This window comes from Myotis daubentonii, chromosome 1 (assembly GCF_963259705.1).
Source record: "Myotis daubentonii chromosome 1, mMyoDau2.1, whole genome shotgun sequence".
Lineage (NCBI taxonomy): Eukaryota > Metazoa > Chordata > Mammalia > Chiroptera > Vespertilionidae > Myotis > Myotis daubentonii.
In genome coordinates, this window is record NC_081840.1 from 89,263,676 (window position 1) to 89,282,470 (window position 18,795).

Consider the following 18,795-nt stretch of genomic DNA (forward strand, 5'->3'; position numbering starts at 1 on the left):
TCTGAATGCCTCTTGATGACTTTTCTCTCTCTTTTTTCTCTCTTCTTTGCTTTCTGGCCTCCTCCTCCTCCTCCCTCTTTCCCTCCTCCCTCTTCCTATTTCCCACCATTTCTCCCTCCTTCCCTCCACCCTTTTACCCTCCTTTGCTTTGTCCTGGATTACTTTTTGCCTTTTCACCTTTCCCTTCTAACTGCCCTCTTTAACTCCCTCCCAGCCTTCTTCCTCTCCTTTTCTCTTCCTTCTTCTACTCCCATTTTACTGACTCATTTTTTAAACTCTTTTCTTTCCTTTTCTCTTTACTTTTTCCTTTTAAAATTTTTTTGTATTATCTTTTTTACTGGCCTCTTTTTATAGTCCTACCTATATCTATCTGAAAATCAAGTTATCAACATACCTATCTTCATTTTACCTCAACAACACAACAAAATTTTATTTCATTTTCTTCCTGGCTCCATTTCACAAAACTTGGTTCCTCTTTTTTTCTAACATTTTTACTGGCTTCTCCTTTGTAAAGTCCATTTCTGTCTATCCATTATGTATGTTTTATTGTATTTCTTAAAAAGTATATTTTTATTGATTTCAGATAGGCAAGGAGAGGGAGAGATAGAAACATCAATGATAAGAGAGAATCATTGACTGGCTGCCTCCTGCCCGCCCACACTGGGGATCAAACCTCAGGCATGTGCCCTGATCAGGAATCGAATTGTGACCTCCTGGTTCACAGGTCAGTGCTCAACCACTGAGCTACACCAGCCAGGCTGTTCTACTGTATTTTTATTTGGGGTTCTCCGCGCTTCTTGGACCTGTAAGTCCATTTCTTTCACCAGGTGGGGGAAGTTTTCTGTCATTATTTCTTCAAATAGGTTTTCAATATCTTGGTCTCTCTCATCTTCTGGCACCCCTATAATTCTGATGTTGGTACGCTTGAAGCTGTCCCAGAGGCTCCTTACACTATCCTCGCATTTTTGGATTCTTTTTTCATTTTGCTTTCCGGTTGGATGTTTTTTGCTTCCTCACATTTCAAATTGTTGACTTGATTCTTGCGCTCCTCTGGTCTGCTGTCGGGCGTCTGTATAATATTCGTTATTTCAGTCCGTGTATGCTTAATTTCTAGTTGGTTCCCCAATATAAGATTGAGGGTCTTATTAGTTTTCGTGTAGATCTCATTAAGTTTATCGGCAGCTTCTAAACAGTTCTTGAGAGACCTTAAAAGTGTGGTTCTGAACTCTATATCTTCCATTGACAATTTTGTCCTATTTCTTTGTCTCCGCATTTTGTTATGCTTCCTTGGTGCACCCCCTAGTGGTCTTTGTTCGCAGTCTTATAGTTAAATCTTGATTGTTGTAGCTAATTCCAGGGAGGGTTTGACCTCCAGGCCAAGTGGCTATGAGAATCAGCTGTGTCAGCAGTGAGAGAACTTCTGTCCTCTAGGGAGGTGCTAATCTAGCCTTTGCCTGAGGCTATCCGGCAAATGCCTCTGTGCAGGGCTTGGGCGGGGCGGGTCGCACAGGATCAACAGGGTGGGCCGGAGAGAGCAGTTATGGCGGCTCTCAGTCCTGTCCCAAGGGGCTCTGCCTCTCTGAGTCCCAGCACCCGCTGCAAAGCTCGCAGAGAAAGCTGCACTCGCTCTGACTGAAGCCAGACAGTCCCGCTTCTCCCGTTTGAGTCTGGGTCCCTAAAGACTCGCCTGGATCTGGTGCTCAGAGTCTGCGACTCCCTCCCGATTGAAAACAACAACCGCTCCCTCCGCCGCCAGCCTGCTCCGCGCACTCCGCACCTCAGAATTTGACTTCAGCACCGCGCCTCCTCTAAGTGTCCGTGTGCGTTTCTCTTTCCTCCTAGTTGTAGGACTTCCACTCAGCCAGCGTTCCTGTGGTTCTGGGTGATGTCCCTTCCGTTTTTTGGTTTCACTTTTGAAGTAGTTGTTCAAAGCAGCAAACTCCGGCGTTAACCTATGCCGCCATCTTGGTTCTCTCTAATTGATCTCTACTGTATTTTTAAACTGACTTACAAATCCTACTTGATTCCTTACTTGCTCCTGCTTTTCAATTCTCTCTCTGCTTTTACTTTTCTCATATTCTCCCATCCCTTTTAAATGTTTTTTCTTCTCCCCTTCTTTTATTCCTTTTCTCCATGTTTTTGATAGTTTTTTTTCTTCTATTTATTTATCATCTGTCATCTTTATTTTAGTCTTTTTTCTTTTTCCTCAAATGTCTTTTTAAAACTGCACCACCCCCTAAATTGTACCTGAATTTCTCATTGGTTTCTCCCTTTCAAACTTCTCTTACAACAATCACATTCTCTCTTCTTTTTTATTTCACTTTTTCCAGCTGTCTTATTATCCTTTTAAAACACAACCGTAGATTCCACAGCTTATTATGCTAAAAATAAAGTAAGCAGATATAAGATAGCCCTTGCTGGTTTGGCTCAGTGGATGGAGTGTCAGCCTGCGGACTGAAGGTCCCAGGTTCGATTCTGGTCAAGGGCACATGCCTGGGTTGCAGGCTTGAGTGCAGCCAATCAATGATTCTCCCGCATCATTGATGTTTCTCTCTCTCTCTCCCTCTCCCTTCCTCTCTGAAATCAATGAAGATATATATTTTTAAAAAAGATAAATGAAACTCTAACCCCTAACCCTGACCCAGAATACCATGCTGGTGTTTTAAAAGGATGCAAGTTTATTGTGCCCATATCAATGTGCTTACAATCTTTTAATGGCTCATTCTGACTTTCAGAATAAAATGTGATCTTATTTGGTTGGCATACCATGCCCATCCTGACCTGGCATCCAACTACTTCATTAACCTCATGTAATCCTATCCTGGCCTCTAGTCATACAAAAGTATCCATTATGGTACAGCATAGAAAATATAGTCAATATTTTTGTAATAATTATGTTGCCAGGTGGGTACTGGAAATATGGAGGGGAATATTTTGTAAAGTACAGGATTGTCTAACCACTATGCTGTATACCTGAAACCAATAAAAAAAAATATTGAATGTGAACTATAATTAGAAATACACACTATATATAGTACTCATTATGCTATATACCTCTGCACAGGCTATTCCCTCTACCAAGACCATCTTTCCTTATCTTATATCTAAACTAATGTGTCCCTGCTTGGGCCACATATTTTAAACCCTCCTTACCTGTTCCCCAGTTTAAGGTGGAAAGGACTTGTCTTCAAGTTCAGGTCCAGAAACCTGTTGCTATGTACTGAATAAAATGACATTTCCCATTTGTAACAAAAATAATGAATGAATAAGTAAATAAATCTTACATAATTAAACCCTAATATGCAAATCGACTGAATGGCAGAATGACAGGTCTCTATGACACACACTGACCACCAGGGGACAGACGCTCAATGCAGGAGCTGCCCCCTGGTGGTCAGTGTCCTCCCACAGGGGGAGCGCCACTCAGCCAGAAGCCGGGCTCACAGCTGGTGCGGTGGCAGGAGTGCTAAGTCACTGAGCCACACTGGCCTGGCAGAATCTAGCTTTTATAACTACAGTAATTGTCTCTACACAAATATATAGACATCAAAAAATAAAGTTAAATAACTCTAACTTGCAGAACATTAATACTGGTATAAGGATATCTCCTAAATATACTATCGTTCTAGTATTTGCCTCAGGTATTTATTTAAAAACTAGGGGCCCGGTGCACGAAATTCGTGCACTGGGTGTGGGGCGGGGGGAGTGTCCCTCAGCCCAGCCTGCCCCCTCTCACATACTGGGAACCCTCAGGCGTTGACCCCCATCACCCTCCAATCACAGGATCGGCCCCTTGCCCAGGCCTGACGCCTCTGACAGAGGCGTCAGGCCTGGGCAGGGGACCCTCATTTCCCCCCACCACTGGTTCTGCCCCCAGCCCAGGCCTGATGCCTCTGGCCTAGGCGTCTGGCCCGGGCAGCGGGGACCTGCAGTGGCAGCGGGGGGCGCCACGATCACACGGGCTCCGCCCCTGCCCCTGCAGGATGCCTCTGGCTGAGGCGTTCGGCCTGGGCAGCGGGAACCCACAGCTGCAGCGGCCCCGCGATCGTGGGCTCTGCTTTAGGCCCAGGCAAGGGGCCCCTAGCTCCCGGGACTGCCAGCTTCGACCGTGCCCAGCTCCCATCGCTGGCTCCACCCCTACTTCCTGCTATCACTGGCCAGGGCGGCAAAGGCACCGGATTCTCCGATCATGGCTGGGGGGCAGGGCAAAGGCGGCCCCAGGGCTGCCTTTGTCCTGCCCCCCAGCTCTTAGCTCCCCCCTAGGTTTCCGAACACTGTCAGTGGCAGGGGGCTTCTTCCTGCTTTCCCTTTCGCCTCCCTGCATTGTGCCTACATATGCAAATTAACCGCCATCTTGTTGGCAGTTAACTGCCAATCTTAGTTGGCAGTTAATTTGCATATAGCCCTGATTAGCCAATGAAAAGGGTATGGTCGTACGCCAATTACCATTTTTCTCTTTTATTAGTGTAGATATGTTAGTATATACATGTCACACAAAATACTTTCAAATATTTTAGACCTTTTTTCCACTCATCAACTAAAGATCCATGGCTCATTTTGACATGTCTAAAATCACAGCAGTGACAGTATTTAAACAATTGCCCGTTATTTCTGTAATTTTAATCACATATCTATGGTAACCACCTATAATCTGTATTTTTGACTATATTCCACTGACCGCTGAATTCTTATTTTTGTTTTACAGATAAGGGGCTGAACGATTTGAAACTAGGTTTACAAATAGATTTCTCCCCTCAGGGCCCTGAGTATTGCTAGTGTTCTCTACTCTTCTGGCCTGTCCAGGGCATTCTATCTAGAATGGGAGTTCTGGCATTCACCAAGAGCCATAGCAGCATACTTTGCTTTAGAGGTTCATGCTTCTGAGAAACATTTAAATATACACTAGGGCGATTGGGATTTAGAGTTTAGGACATACTTTATTAAGAATAAGTACAGTAGGAGAACCAAGATGGCGGCATAGGTTAACGCCGGAGTTTGCTGCTTTGAACAACTACTTCAAAAGTGAAACCAAAAAACGGAAGGGACATCACCCAGAACCACAGGAACGCTGGCTGAGTGGAAGTCCTACAACTAGGAGGAAAGAGAAACGCATACGGACACTCAGAGGAGGCGCAGTGCTGAAGTCAAATTCTGAGGTGCGGAGTGCGCGGAGCAGGCTGGCGGCGGAGGGCGCGGTTGTTGTTTTCAATCGGGAGGGAGTCGCAGACTCTGAGCACCAGATCCAGGCGAGTCTTTAGGGACCCAGACTCAAACGGGAGAAGCGGGACTGTCTGGCTTCGGTCAGAGCGAGTGCAGCTTTCTCTCCCAGCTTTGCAGCGGGTGCTGGGACTCAGAGAGGCAGAGCCCCTTGGGACAGGACTGAGAGCCGCCATAACTGCTCTCTCCGGCCCACCCTGTTGATCCTGTGCGACCCGCCCCGCCCAAGCCCTGCACAGAGGCATTTGCCGGATAGCCTCAGGCAAAGGCTAGATTAGCACCTCCCTAGAGGACAGAAGTTCTCTCACTGCTGACACAGCTGATTCTCATAGCCGCTTGGCCTGGAGGTCAAACCCTCCCTGGAATTAGCTACAACAATCAAGATTTATCTATAAGACTGCGAACAAAGACCACTAGGGGGTGCACCAAGGAAGCATAACAAAATGCGGAGACAAAGAAACAGGACAAAATTGTCAATGGAAGAAATAGAGTTCAGAACCACACTTTTAAGGTCTCTCAAGAACTGTTTAGAAGCTGCCGATAAACTTAATGAGATCTACACGAAAACTAATAAGACCCTCGATCTTATATTGGGGAACCAACTAGAAATTAAGCACACACGGACTGAAATAAGGAATATTATACAGACGCCCGACAGCAGACCAGAGGAGCGCAAGAATCAAGTCAATGATTTGAAATGCGAGGAAGCAAAAAACATCCAACCGGAAAAGCAAAATGAAAAAAGAATCCAAAAATGCGAGGATAGTGTAAGGAGCCTCTGGGACAGCTTCAAGCGTACCAACATCAGAATTATAGGGGTGCCAGAAGATGAGAGAGACCAAGATATTGAAAACCTATTTGAAGAAATAATGACAGAAAACTTCCCCCACCTGGTGAAAGAAATGGACTTACAGGTCCAAGAAGCGCGGAGAACCCCAAACAAAAGGAATCCAAAGAGGACCACACCAAGACACATCATAATTAAAATGCCAAGAGCAAAAGATAAAGAGAGAATCTTAAAAAAGCAAGAGAAAGAAACTCAGTTACCTACAAGGGAATACCCATACGACTGTCAGCTGATTTCTCAACAGAAACTTTGCAGGCCAGAAGGGAGTGGCAAGAAATATTCAAAGTGATGAATACCAAGAACCTACAACCAAGATTACTTTATCCAGCAAAGCTATCATTCAGAATTGAAGGTCAGATAAAGAGCTTCACAGATAAGGAAAAGCTAAAGGAGTTCATCACCACCAAACCAGGATTATATGAAATGCTGAAAGGTATCCTTTAAGAAGAGGAACAGGAAGAAAAAGGTAAAGATACAAATTATGAACAACAAATATGCATCTATCAACAAGTGAATCTAAGAATCAAGTGAATAAATAATCTGATGAACAGAATGAACTGTTGATTATAATAGAATCAGGGACATAGAAAGGGAATGGACTGACTATTCTTGGGGGGGAAAGGGGTGTGGGAGATGTGGGAAGAGACTGGACAAAAATCGTGCACCTATGGATGAGGACAGTGGGTGGGGAGTGAGGGCGGAGGGTGGGGCAGGAACTGGGAGGAGGGGAGTTATGGGGGGGGGAAAAAAGGAACAAATGTAATAATCTGAACAATAAAGATTTAATTAAAAAAAAAAAAAGAATAAGTACAGTATAAAGTGAAGTTCAGTAACTGTTACATGCTTGTGATTATGTGCCATATTGCTAATAAACTCACTTTTTCATGGATGAACACTATGTGTATTTTATGTAATGCTCTAGAACTAGTTAAGTGTTCAAGTTTTTGTTGTTGTTAATGTTTTTATTGATTTCAGAGAAAGAGAAAGTGACAGAGAGATGGAAACATCAGTGATGAGAGAGAATCATCAATCAGCTGCCTCCTGCGCACCCCCTATGGCAGATCGAGCCCGAAACCTGGGCATTTGCCCTGACCAGGAATTGAGCCGTGACCTCCTGGTTCGTGGTTGACACTCAATCACTGAGCAACACCAGTGGAGCTTAAGTGTTCAAGTTTTGATGTTCCATTGTATTCGTTAAAAAGTTTTGCTTTTCCTGACTTCAAAAGAAATATAGTCATTATAGAAAAAAATACAGAAAAGGAAAAAAAAAATCACCAGTAATTGTTCCACCTAGATATACTAGTAATCTCTACTTACTATATTTTGGAGACTATCTTTCTAGTTTTGCTTTTCCCTAGCAACTGTAATTATTTTTTATTTCAGTCCTTGTGCTAGACTCTTCAGATAAAACTGTATATGAGGAATCTGACACAAAGAAAAAAAAAAGGAATCTGACAGAACAGAGATCTAATAATTGGAATACACTGTAACTTAACCTTCCTCTCCACCCTTCTCTTAATAGAAGCTACTTCTAGTCTTTTTTTGTTTTGTTATATCTGGACTTGGTATACAGAGTTAATGACTAAAGAAAGACATATTTATATCTGTAACAGAATAAAAGAAACTAGAGGAAAACAAAACATTTTCAGGAATTTTAATTCAATTATCACACAAATCAAAGTTACAAATATACAAATGCAACTATTTATAAATATGTAAACATATGTACAAAGACTAGAAAGGAATACACACAAAAAATAGGTGATTGGGTGTTGGGGTTATGTTTCTTTTTCATTGTTTTGTAATACTCAAAAAACATTATATTGCAATAGGACTATTTTAGTGCTAGAGAATCTTATATAAATGTATTTGTTCAAGAGCTTCCCTGTTAATATCCTTTTCTGGGTATATATCATAGTTCAGTGGTACCTCTTCAACCCAGGAAGATAACTGTATACTAACCTGGAAAAAAAAAGATTATAAACAAACAGGAAAATAATAGAATAATCCTATTTTCTGGAAGAAATCATGACTAAGTAAGTTACTAAACACAACAAATTTTTTAAAAATATATTTTTATTGATTTCAAAGAGGAAGAGAGAGATAGAAACATCAATGATGAGAATCATTGACCGGCTGCCACCTGCACGCCCCCCACTGGGGATTGAGCCTGCAACCCAGGCATGTGCCCTGACCAGGAATCGAACCATGACCTCCTGGTTCATAGGTTGACGCTCAACCCCTGAGCCACACCGGCCAGACAACACAACAGATTTTTATTACAATGAGTAGGACTAAGTTCTACATGGTGCTACATGAACAATTCTTTTCTTTTTATTATTCACATGAACAATTTTTTGTTGTACTAAATGGTCTATGGATTCAGGAATTTAATTAGTTTACTCTGAGATTTTGAAATTTTAAAGAATAAAGAAAGTAAAGAATTGTTTTAATGTACATAATTTAATCATCATTAGGTTTAAACAAAATTCTAAAACAACAATGGCAACACACAGAAAACTGCTCATATATACACAGTGTTGGTGCTAAGGGGTTGTATAAGCAGGGCTAATCTCCCTCCATAACCTTCATCAGGCCCTTCCCTTCACATTGAAAACTTGAGTCTCCATGACAAAAAAATTCTGGAGCCAACAATGGATATATATCTGTTTAAAGAAGTTTCATTAAATATGAGAGCAATAAAATTATTCAAGAATTTATAATAAGGACTCTTGTAAATATTAATTTCCAATGGTGGTCAACACAAATTTATGTATTTAGTGTGAAAGTTATTTTGGTAAAATAACTGAATTATTTCAATATATTTAGAAATTATAAATTTGAGACCACATATTTTAAAAGGTTTGTTTTGACCTGGCCGGTATGGCTCAGTTGCTGGAGCATTGTCCCATACACCAAAAGTTACAGGTTGGATTCCTGGTCAAGGCACATACCTAGGTTGCGGGTTCAATCCCTGGTCAGGGCGTGTGTGGGAGGCAGCCGATCGATGTTTCTCTCTTACTCCAATGTTTCTCTCTCTCTCTCTTCCTCTCTCTAAAACTCAATAAAAACATATCCCCGGTTGAGGATGAAAACATAATAAAACTAAAGGCATGTTTTTATGAGTATGGTAAGATCACACACTCAGGAGGCAGGGATCTCATGGGGAAGAATGAAGTGGGGGAAACTGGGAGACTAACATCTTCTCTTTATGTATCTATGGATTACTTCCCTTGTTATGGCCAACATGAATTACTTCTGTAATTTAGGTGATTGACGAAAAAATTGTTAAAGGTGTTATTGATGATTGTTTAGATTTTTTAAAGGAAAAAAACCCAGATACCTAAATTTGGCAGTGCTTACATATAAGGAAAGCATGACTAAAGAAAATAATAATACTGTATTAAGAAATACAACACTTTTTCATCTGGATCTCAAAGAGCTTTACAAACACTAATTAACCTTTGTATAAGGATCAATATATTGGGTTGAATCATATTATTAAATATCAGCCTTATTTTATATGAAAAGTCTAAGCAAGAGAGGTTTGTGTAAGATTTCAAACTGACTTAGAGGCTAAACTGCGCTGCCTCCAGTTTATTTGATTCTACAACCTTGAATAACTCTGCTCCTTTTGTTCTAAGGGAAAAGTTATGATGTGGGTGTTTAAAGCCTCTTAACAAACATTTAATAGCATTTGTTCTCCAGAACTGTAATCCCACAGCTAGAAAAACTGGGTGGAGAAGCAAAGGAGTTCGTATGGAGGTAAGAATGGCAACTTGAGAGCTCTTGAGGCTAGTTAATTAACCATGAACCAGTCCTTAAGCCATAAATTCTTGCTGTTCTTTTTATCATCTGTCACTCTATTCAGACAGAACAGTTCTAGAATATTGTAACAGCTATCAGAAAAAAGTAGAAGAAAAGTTTTGACAATAAAAATGCGAGGAAGGCTTACATACCTGAAGACCTGAGAGAGACTCTTCAAGACTTGGCACTGTCACCAATAACGATCCTTGTTTCCTTACGTTATGGCTGATACATTCCCAGGCTCTATAACACATTAGAGGCATTATGTCAGGTTTTACCAGACACTGGAAGTTCTTTTAAAATGCCGATGACAAAAGAAAATGCAGCACAAGTAGTATCCCAAATGAGCAAAACTGTTTGCTTGCAGAAAATAGGACTGCAGTAACATACTAGAAATTGGTCAATTCTTCAGTTCCAGAGAGGTGCTGGGAAAATTGTGAAGTCACAGTTGACAAGATTTAACGAGATCATGATTTGAGTTACTACAAGGCATTGTGAGGCCAAAACTCAGTTTCAGGACCAATTCAGAAGTCCAAGCTGTATCAGTTAGCGGCTCTTAAATTTCTTACAAAGTATGTAAAAAATAATGGTTCTGCAGAAGGGAACTGGGCTGAGGGGTAGAGGAGGGGCAGGGTATTGGAGAAAGGCTATAGAAACCAGACACCGAGCAAAAACTAACAGTAAATCAAAAGCGAAATTCATACTTTATTGGCTGCCATAAATATTCAATGGAAAGACTTCTGTACGATATGGCACCTGAGAAGTTTAGTGGGACCAGCCCCAGGTTTAAAGCATGATGAAATGCCATGTGCATGTGTGTGTCAGAGGGCAGTGACTGACCAGTTCTGATTAATCTTTAGTGCAGACATGAACTGGATTTCTACGCTGAGTCTTGAAAGTACACCCCACTACTGGGGACCGATGGTCAGAAAAAGCAGGTATGTGCATCCCTTGCAGTGGGGCAGGTGAGCAGCTGTGTCATTTGCACTTATTTTAGTTATAGCAATGGATATTAAGTTTAGTACATTCTAGAGTTAACTAGATAAAATGATACAATTTTTTTTTCCTCAGGCTAGATCTAAAATCATGTAGCAGTGTTTGATAATAAATATCACCATGGTTGGGCTAGAGCTGTTTGCGTGTGTTTTTTCCAGTGGTCCCTTAAAAGTGACATTTTATAAGTTTATTTAAAAAGAATGAAGAAGCTAGGTATACTGGGCATGACTCTCAAAAATAGAACTTAATATTTCTGATAAGCTGTCATGGTAGTAGTTGTATCTGTTTCACCTACTAAGAAAATACATAGAGGCACCTTTTATTTTATTTTTAAAACAGTTTTATTGATTTTAGAAAGGAAGGGAGAGACAAAGAAACATCAATGTGAAAGAGAAACATCGACCAACTTTTCAGAGGTGCACAGTCTCACCAGGATAGGACAACAACCAAGCCGGCCAGGGCTAGAAGTACCTTTTAAACTAATAATTACTTTACAATCTGGGTGTTATGCTATAATGAGATCTAACTTATTCTGAAGCCTGAGCCTTACCTGGGTACACATTTCTATTATTATGACATATTTTTTTTTCTTTTATGCACTAACTCCTATAGCAGCGGTACCATTCCACTTGTCCTCAGATTCTGATTAAGATTAAAAATCTCTGGAGGTTATATGCTGTGCCATCTATTCTCTTTTACTTACTACAGTATAGAATTAATGAGTAAATGACCAGTTTTGTCAGAACAATTCCAATATCAGAATGATTTACCATATCTTCTAACCTTTCTTCTGTGAACTGTCATTCAAGATGAAGATAAAATAATTAACTATGAGAGTCACATAACCTAGCTAGATTTAGAATTCATTTGCTAGACTAACTGAGGGAAAATGACTGAACTAACACAGGTGGCCAATATCTACTTAGTGAATCATGTAGAGCTTGTGAATAAATGCACCAAGAGAGTTTTGAAAATAATGCAAATATGCAGTATTTCCAGTATCAAGTTCGGCAGTAGTTTTCATCATTCCTCAGCAGTCAAACTCTTTATATAATAAATCTCCAAAGAGTTTAGGGTGTTTTAAAACTTCTTATACAACATAAACCTGGTAATATTTCACTTTCCAACAATTATGTAATGTTTTGACTACCTATCATTAATTTAAAAAGATAAAAAGCTAATCATACTTTGTCTACTGGAAATTAAGTCTACAAAGGGCATTATAATTAAAATAACTTTGCACATTGTAGAGAGTAGCTATAGGGTTAAGCCTCGGATTGACCTGTGGCAGAGCCACAAACAAGTCCCAGCTTAGAGGGCGTAGCCCTCTTACCATAATTAAGCTTGACCTTATGATGCTCCCTAGATTGTTCCTAGGTAGCTAATGGGCTGTGGGAGATGCAGCAAGTGCTGCCTAAACAAGTGAAACTCACAAGAACATTGTAACTATGGTGGCCACTACCTTGTATACCTCTGACTATAAAATAAAGCCTCAGCTTGCCGGCTGGATCTCTCTCTGTGTCCTCATCCAGGCACGGGAGTTCCACCGAGCTCCAGCTACATTCTCTTTGTCTGTCTTTTCTTTAATCCTTCATCGCCCCTCCTCAGGCTCATGGAACCTTGGCTGTGCTGGCACGGTACAGCACATGTTGTGTTTCTGGTCTTTAGACTGTGACCAAAAAAATCACCCCTCATTCTGGCTGAAATTTGATTATATGATTAGCTTTCTTTTGAAGCAGTTTCTTTTTAAACTATTTAAACTATTAATTTTGTAGTGACCTTAACCTAATGGCTATGGGTGTGCATATGTGTGTGTGGGAGAGAGAGAAAGTAGTGGTCAGGGGCAGAATACAGAAGGTGAACAGGTGGCAGAATAAAGAGGTTTAGTCATTCAGGATTCCACTCAGTATTAACTGTTTATGGTCTGTATTATATGCACTTTTTCATTTCTCTGAGGTAATCCAAACATTCGTCTAATTCCCTTTCATGCCAATGGAAAGGAGCTTTCCTGTATCTAAAGTATGCATATGCCCTTATGATAAGAAGTCAGCAAGCCTAAGTAGCCATAAAGTTGGTGTCTCAGACTACAGACTAGAGGAATTTTCTAATCAAAGGAACCTATAGGTCCTTATGGGTCACAAAGCATTAAAATGTGGCAGAGAAGTCAGAAAAATGATCACAGACTTGCTAATTTTTTCATTACTTGAATAGTGGAATAAACTTCTACTATTTATTATCCCTTAAAAACATTTTTCAAGTTTGATAATCACAATTTTGGTTAATACTCTTATATCTTGTTTTATATTCAATTATAGGCATTAGTTAATTCCCATCATTTTATGATAGGATAGCATCATGACATACTTTTTTTAAGGGAAAAAAAACCTGAGGCAGAAAAAAGTATAAAGACCCATTAGGAAGTGATATCTTATTTCATCCCTGACGGCTAAGCAAATGCTTGGGTCATAAAATATCATATCTGCCTAAAATGAGATGCAATACTTTACAAAGCCAGACAGTTTATTTTTATTTTATATAGAACATATTTCCTTTTGAATATAATCTCACAGTTGAGGTCATTTTTAAAAGTTTAATATGAAAACATTTCTACTCTACCAATCCCTTTTCATACTTTGCTGGATAACAACAGACTTCTTGCCTGAATAAATAACATACCTGGCCTGTTCTGCCTCATCAAGAAAATGTTCGAAGACGTTATTCATTATAATAACATCAGCATTTTGCAGAAGTGAATCCTGGGTACAGATGTCTGCATGGAGCACCTAAATAAGAATGAGTTCATTTAAGAGAACAGAGATACCACAGCATACGATCACAGAACTACATACCGGGTCAATAATGTTGTGAGGTAACATGTGAAGTTCACCCTAATTCTTTTTTTTTTTTTTTTAATATATTTTATTGATTTTTTACAGAGAGGAAGGGAGAGAGAGATAGAGAGTTAGAAACATCGATGAGAGAGAAACATCGATGAGCTCCCTCTTGCACATCTCCTACTGGGGATGTGCCTGCAACCCAGGTACATGCCCTTGACTGGAATCGAACCCGGGACCTTTCAGTCCACAGGCCGACACTCTATCCACTGAGCCAAACCGGTTTCGGCCACCCTAATTCTTAAAATGGGAGAAAGTATCTAATAAAAACGATAAACTTGTGAAAATTTGTTTGTTTATATGTAATTATTTATAAATTCATAAGTATGCTCTTTTGACTCCCAGTTCAGAGCTTTTTTCCACTACAGTAGTACCCCCTTATCCGTGGTTTTGCTTTCCATACGGTCAGTTACCCATGGTCAACCATGGTCTGAAAAAGTTAAATGGAAAATCCAAGTAATATATCATTCATAGTAAGTTTTAAATTGTGTGAACTGTTGTGAAATCTCACACTGTCCTACTCCATCCTGCCCGGACATGAATCATCGCTCTGTCTAGCATATCCACGCTGCATATGCTACCCACCCTCTGGCCACTGAGTAGCCGTCTTGGTTATCAGATCAACTGTTGGAGAATCACAGTACTTGTGTTCAAGTAACCCCTTATTTTACTTAATAATGTTCCCAACTTTGTGCAGTGGCAGTATTGTAACCAATGAGGTTTATTCGAGGCACGATTATTGCTAATTGAAAGAAAAAATAATGGCCCCAAAATGCAAGAGTAGTCATGCTAGCAATTCAGATATGACAACAAGAAGCCAGAAAGTGCTTCCTCTAAGTGAAAAGGCGAAAGTTCTCAACTTAATAAGGAAAGAAAAAACTTGTATGTTGAGGTTGCTAAGATCTATGGTAAAAACAAATCTGTCTATGAAATTGTGAAGAAGAATAACAAACTCATGCTAGTTTTGCATTGCATCTCAAACTGCAAAAGATATGGCCACAATGCATGTTGGGTGGTTAGTTAATATAGAAAAGTCATTACATTTGTGGGTAGAAGACATAACAGAAAATGTGTTCCTATTGACAGCACTGTGTTGCGCCAGAAAGTATTGAGCCTATACAAAGACTTCAGCAAGTGATCCCCTGAAACAAGTGACACCAAACTATTTACTGCAAGTAACGGATGGTTTGGACTGAAAAATATTAAAATTACTGGAGAGACGCCATTCACATAACTTTTACTAAAATATAATTGTTCTATTTTATTATTAGTTACTAGAGACCCAGTGCACAAAATTCGTGCATGGATGCAGTCCCTAGGCCTGGCCGGTGACCAAAGCACAGGCGTCTGGCATGGAAGGGCAGGTCCCAGCTGACTTCTGGGCCCTGGCAAGCACCAAGGCCTCTGCTTGCACCCGCCTTGGTCTGGCGCCACCTGCTCACCTGCTCCACCATCCCACCATGGTCCCGCTCTCATCGGGGCCCATCTGGGCTGGCAGCACCTCCACTGCTGCCTGCTGCCAGCGCTGCATCGCCAATGCCACCATGTTCCGCACCACGCCCTGGTGGTCAGCGCACATCACAGTGACTGGTCGAACTCCTGGTCTCCCGGTCGAACGACCGCCCCAGGGGACAATGTGCATATTAGGCTTTTATTATATAGGATTGTTGTGAGTTCTTGTGCCTAATTTATAAGTTAAACTTTATCATAGGTATGTATGCACAGGAAAAAACAGTATATATAGAGTTTGGTACTATCAAATTTCAGGCATCCACTGGGGGTTGGAACGTACACCACACAGACAAGGGGAGACTATATCAGTGGTTGTAAGAATCATCAAACTCTCGCTCCACCATCAATGAGGTTTGTACATTTAGGTAGTCAGGGTCCTCATAAATAAAATAGAATAATATCTGTCCTGACTCATAGATCAAATGGGACCATAGAAACTATAAAAGTAATTTATAAATTATAAAAGGTTAATACACTATGTTAATTGGCCTTGTCTGGCTCTTCATCTAAAATACATTAGAATATATTATCTGTCCAAAAAAGCAAACAAAACTATTTAAAAACTATATACCTCAAAAGTTAACTCAGACCACAATCATCAAGTCTTACAGACTACAGGCAATATAACAAGAAGAAACATTTATTTGCTCAAGACAAAGCAAACAACTTTTATTTTAATTATTCATTTTTTATTTTTTAATCATCACCTGCGGATATGTTTTTTATTGATTTTAGAAAGAGAGGAATAGGGAGAGAGAGAGAGAGAAACATCGATCTGGGAACTGAACAACAACCTAGGTATATGCCCGGACCAGAATTGAACCCATAACCTTTTGGTGCATGGGACAACACTCCAACTAACTGAATCACCTGGCTTGGGCAAACAACTTTTATTTTAAAAAGAGAAAAGGTTTAACTACTTTAACTACTTTGTATCACATGATTTCTTTCCAAATAAACATGGTCTTACAAATATATAATATTCAAAATGTTGTGGGGACTGATTTTTAAAAATATTTTCTCTTTTTTTAAGTAATAAAAATACTAAAATAATTTAAATAAGATGGTCTAGAACAGGGGTGGGCAAACTTTTTGACTCGAGGGCCACAATGGGTTCTTAAACTGGACCGGAGGGCCAGAACAAAAGCATAGATGGAGTGTTTGTGTGAACTAATATAAATTCAAAGTAAACATCATTACATAAAAGGGTATGGTCTTTTTTTTTTTTAGTTTTATTCATTTCAAACGGGCCGGATCTGGCCCGCGGGCCGTAGTTTGCCCACGGCTGGTCTAGAATCTCTGAAGCATAGGTTTAACATGTTCCTCCTGAACACAGAAAAAAGTTAATCATTTTAAACTTCCTAAATATGTAGCTTAGATATAAAACAGGTATGTAAATTAACCTACTGATACAACATAGCTTTCACACAATTTCCTTTTCCTTTCCCATCTCTGTTCACTCCCCCCATCCCCACCCCACAGGTAAGTTAAAAAAGAATCAGGTGGATCAATTAATTATGGCAACTGACATAAGTGCTTGCTCTAGAGCAGTGGTTCTCAACCTGTGGGCCGCCAACCTGTGGGTCGCGACCCCTTTGGGGGTCGAACGACCCTTTCACAGGGGTCGCCTAAGACCATTGGAAAAGACAATATAATTACATATTGTTTTTGTGATTAATCACTATGCTTTAATTATGTTCAATTTGTAACAATGAAATTAGGGGTCACCACAACATGAGGAACTGTATTAAAGGGTCATAGCATTAGGAAGGTTGAGAACCACTGCTCTGGAGGTTCCAGGGAAATCCCAAGGAATGGTTCTGAACAAAATGAATGCTAACAACGTGGAGGCCACAAGGCAACTAAGATCAATTTAACCAGTTTCTAATGGCCATCTCTTATGTACTAGATACTGTGTAGGGAAATATACCATGATGAATGAGCTATCTACAATATCTACTCTCAAATACGCTATAATCTAGTAATGGGATGAAACAGCTATGCTGATAACTCTATAAAAAATGCCATAAAAAAAAAAGCAGGATATGGCCCAGCCGGCATGGCTGTCAGTGGTTGAGTGTTGACCTATGAACCAGGAGGTCACAGTTTGATTCCTGGTCAGGGCACATGCCTGGGTTGCAGGCTAGATCCCCAGTGTGGGCATGAATGAGGCAGCCGATCAATGATTCTCTCATCATTGATGTTTTCTACCTCTCTCTCCCTCTCCCTTTCTCTCTGAAATCAATAAAAATATATTTAAATCTATCCTATATAATAAAAGGCTAATATGCAAATAGACCGAATGGCGGAACAACCGAACAACCAGTTGCTATGACGTGCGCTGACCACCAGGGGGCACACACAGAACATAGCAGGTGTCGGCAGCAGGCGGCAAAGCACAGAACATGGCGGGCATCGGCTGCAGCGGGATGATGGAGCAGGTGAGCGGGGGCGCCAGATCAAGGTGGGTTGCCGGTCACTGTCATTGGGGTGAGCCTCTGGTGGTTACTGAAAATTCTTTGCCCCTGAGCGCCACAGTCCTGCCCGGTGCTTGCAACTGCTGCTGGCGCTAGCCCCGCTCACACCCGCTGCCAGCACTGGAGCTGCCGCTCACACCTGCTGCCAGTGCCCAGCACCAGACCTGATCGCCCCAAAGGGCTTCTCCACCTCCCCCTGCTCCTGAGGGACAACTGGGGCAGCAGCTGCCTTTCACACCTGCTGCTGGTGAAGGGCCCGCTCATACCCACTGCTGGTGCCCAGTGCCAGTCCCGACCTCTTGGCACTGTTAGTGGGTGTGAGCAGTGGCTGTCGGCCCTCATCACCCCTGAGTGTTTTTCTACCTCCCCCTGCTCCTGAGGGGCAATCTGGGCAGTAGCCACTGCTCGCACCTGCTGACAGTGCTGGCCCCACTTGTACTTGCTGCTGGCACCGGCCCCAATCGCTCCGTGAGAGCGGGACCAGAGCCGTCAGCGCATGGGATCAGAGGCGGCAGCGGGAATGGGGCTGCCAGCAGACAGCGGACAGGAGGGGCCGGGTGGGGGTGCGGAGGATGGGCCAAGACCCGCCCTTGTGCCCACCACAGCCTTGTGGCCCACAGTTCCTTTTAAGTTGCACAAATTTGTGCACTGGGCCCCTAGTGTGTGTGTGTGTGTGTATATATTTATATATATACTAGGGGCCCGGTGCACGAAATTCGTGCACTGGGTGTGTGTGGGGGGGAGGGGAGTGTCCCTCAGCCCAGCCTGCCCCCTCTCACATACTGGGAACCCTCAGGCGTTGACCCCCATCACCCTCCGATTGCCTGATCGGCCCCTTGCCCAGGCCTGACGCCTCCGCCAGAGGTGTCAGGCTTGGACAGGGGACCCCCATCTCCCCCTGATCACTGGCTCTGGCCCCCGCCCAGGCCTGAGGCCTCTGGCCCAGGAATCATGCCTGGGCAGGGGACCCCCATCTCCCTCTGATCGCTTGCTCCACCCCCCGCCCAAGCCTGACGCCTCTGACCCAGGCTTCAGGCCTGGGCAA

General features: G+C 41.7%; 1 protein-coding gene and 1 pseudogene across 3 annotated transcripts in view; one reads left to right on the forward strand and one right to left on the reverse strand.

Annotated features, from left to right (window-relative positions):
• Positions 1–7,703: 7,703 nt before the first annotated feature.
• LOC132241691 (uncharacterized) overlaps positions 7,704–18,795 on the reverse strand; it is a 35,183-nt gene continuing 24,091 nt past the window's right edge. For all 3 annotated transcript variants that reach the window (XM_059710628.1, XM_059710623.1, XM_059710633.1), the window contains exons 6-8: positions 13,544–13,650; positions 10,024–10,114; positions 7,704–8,026 (exon numbers count right to left, since the gene is read on the reverse strand). In XM_059710628.1, the coding sequence (XP_059566611.1) occupies positions 7,910–8,026; positions 10,024–10,114; positions 13,544–13,650 (315 nt within the window). In that variant the 3' untranslated portion in view covers positions 7,704–7,909. The remainder of the gene's footprint in view (positions 8,027–10,023; positions 10,115–13,543; positions 13,651–18,795) is intronic.
• LOC132223327 (U4 spliceosomal RNA) lies at positions 14,447–14,524 on the forward strand (annotated as a pseudogene).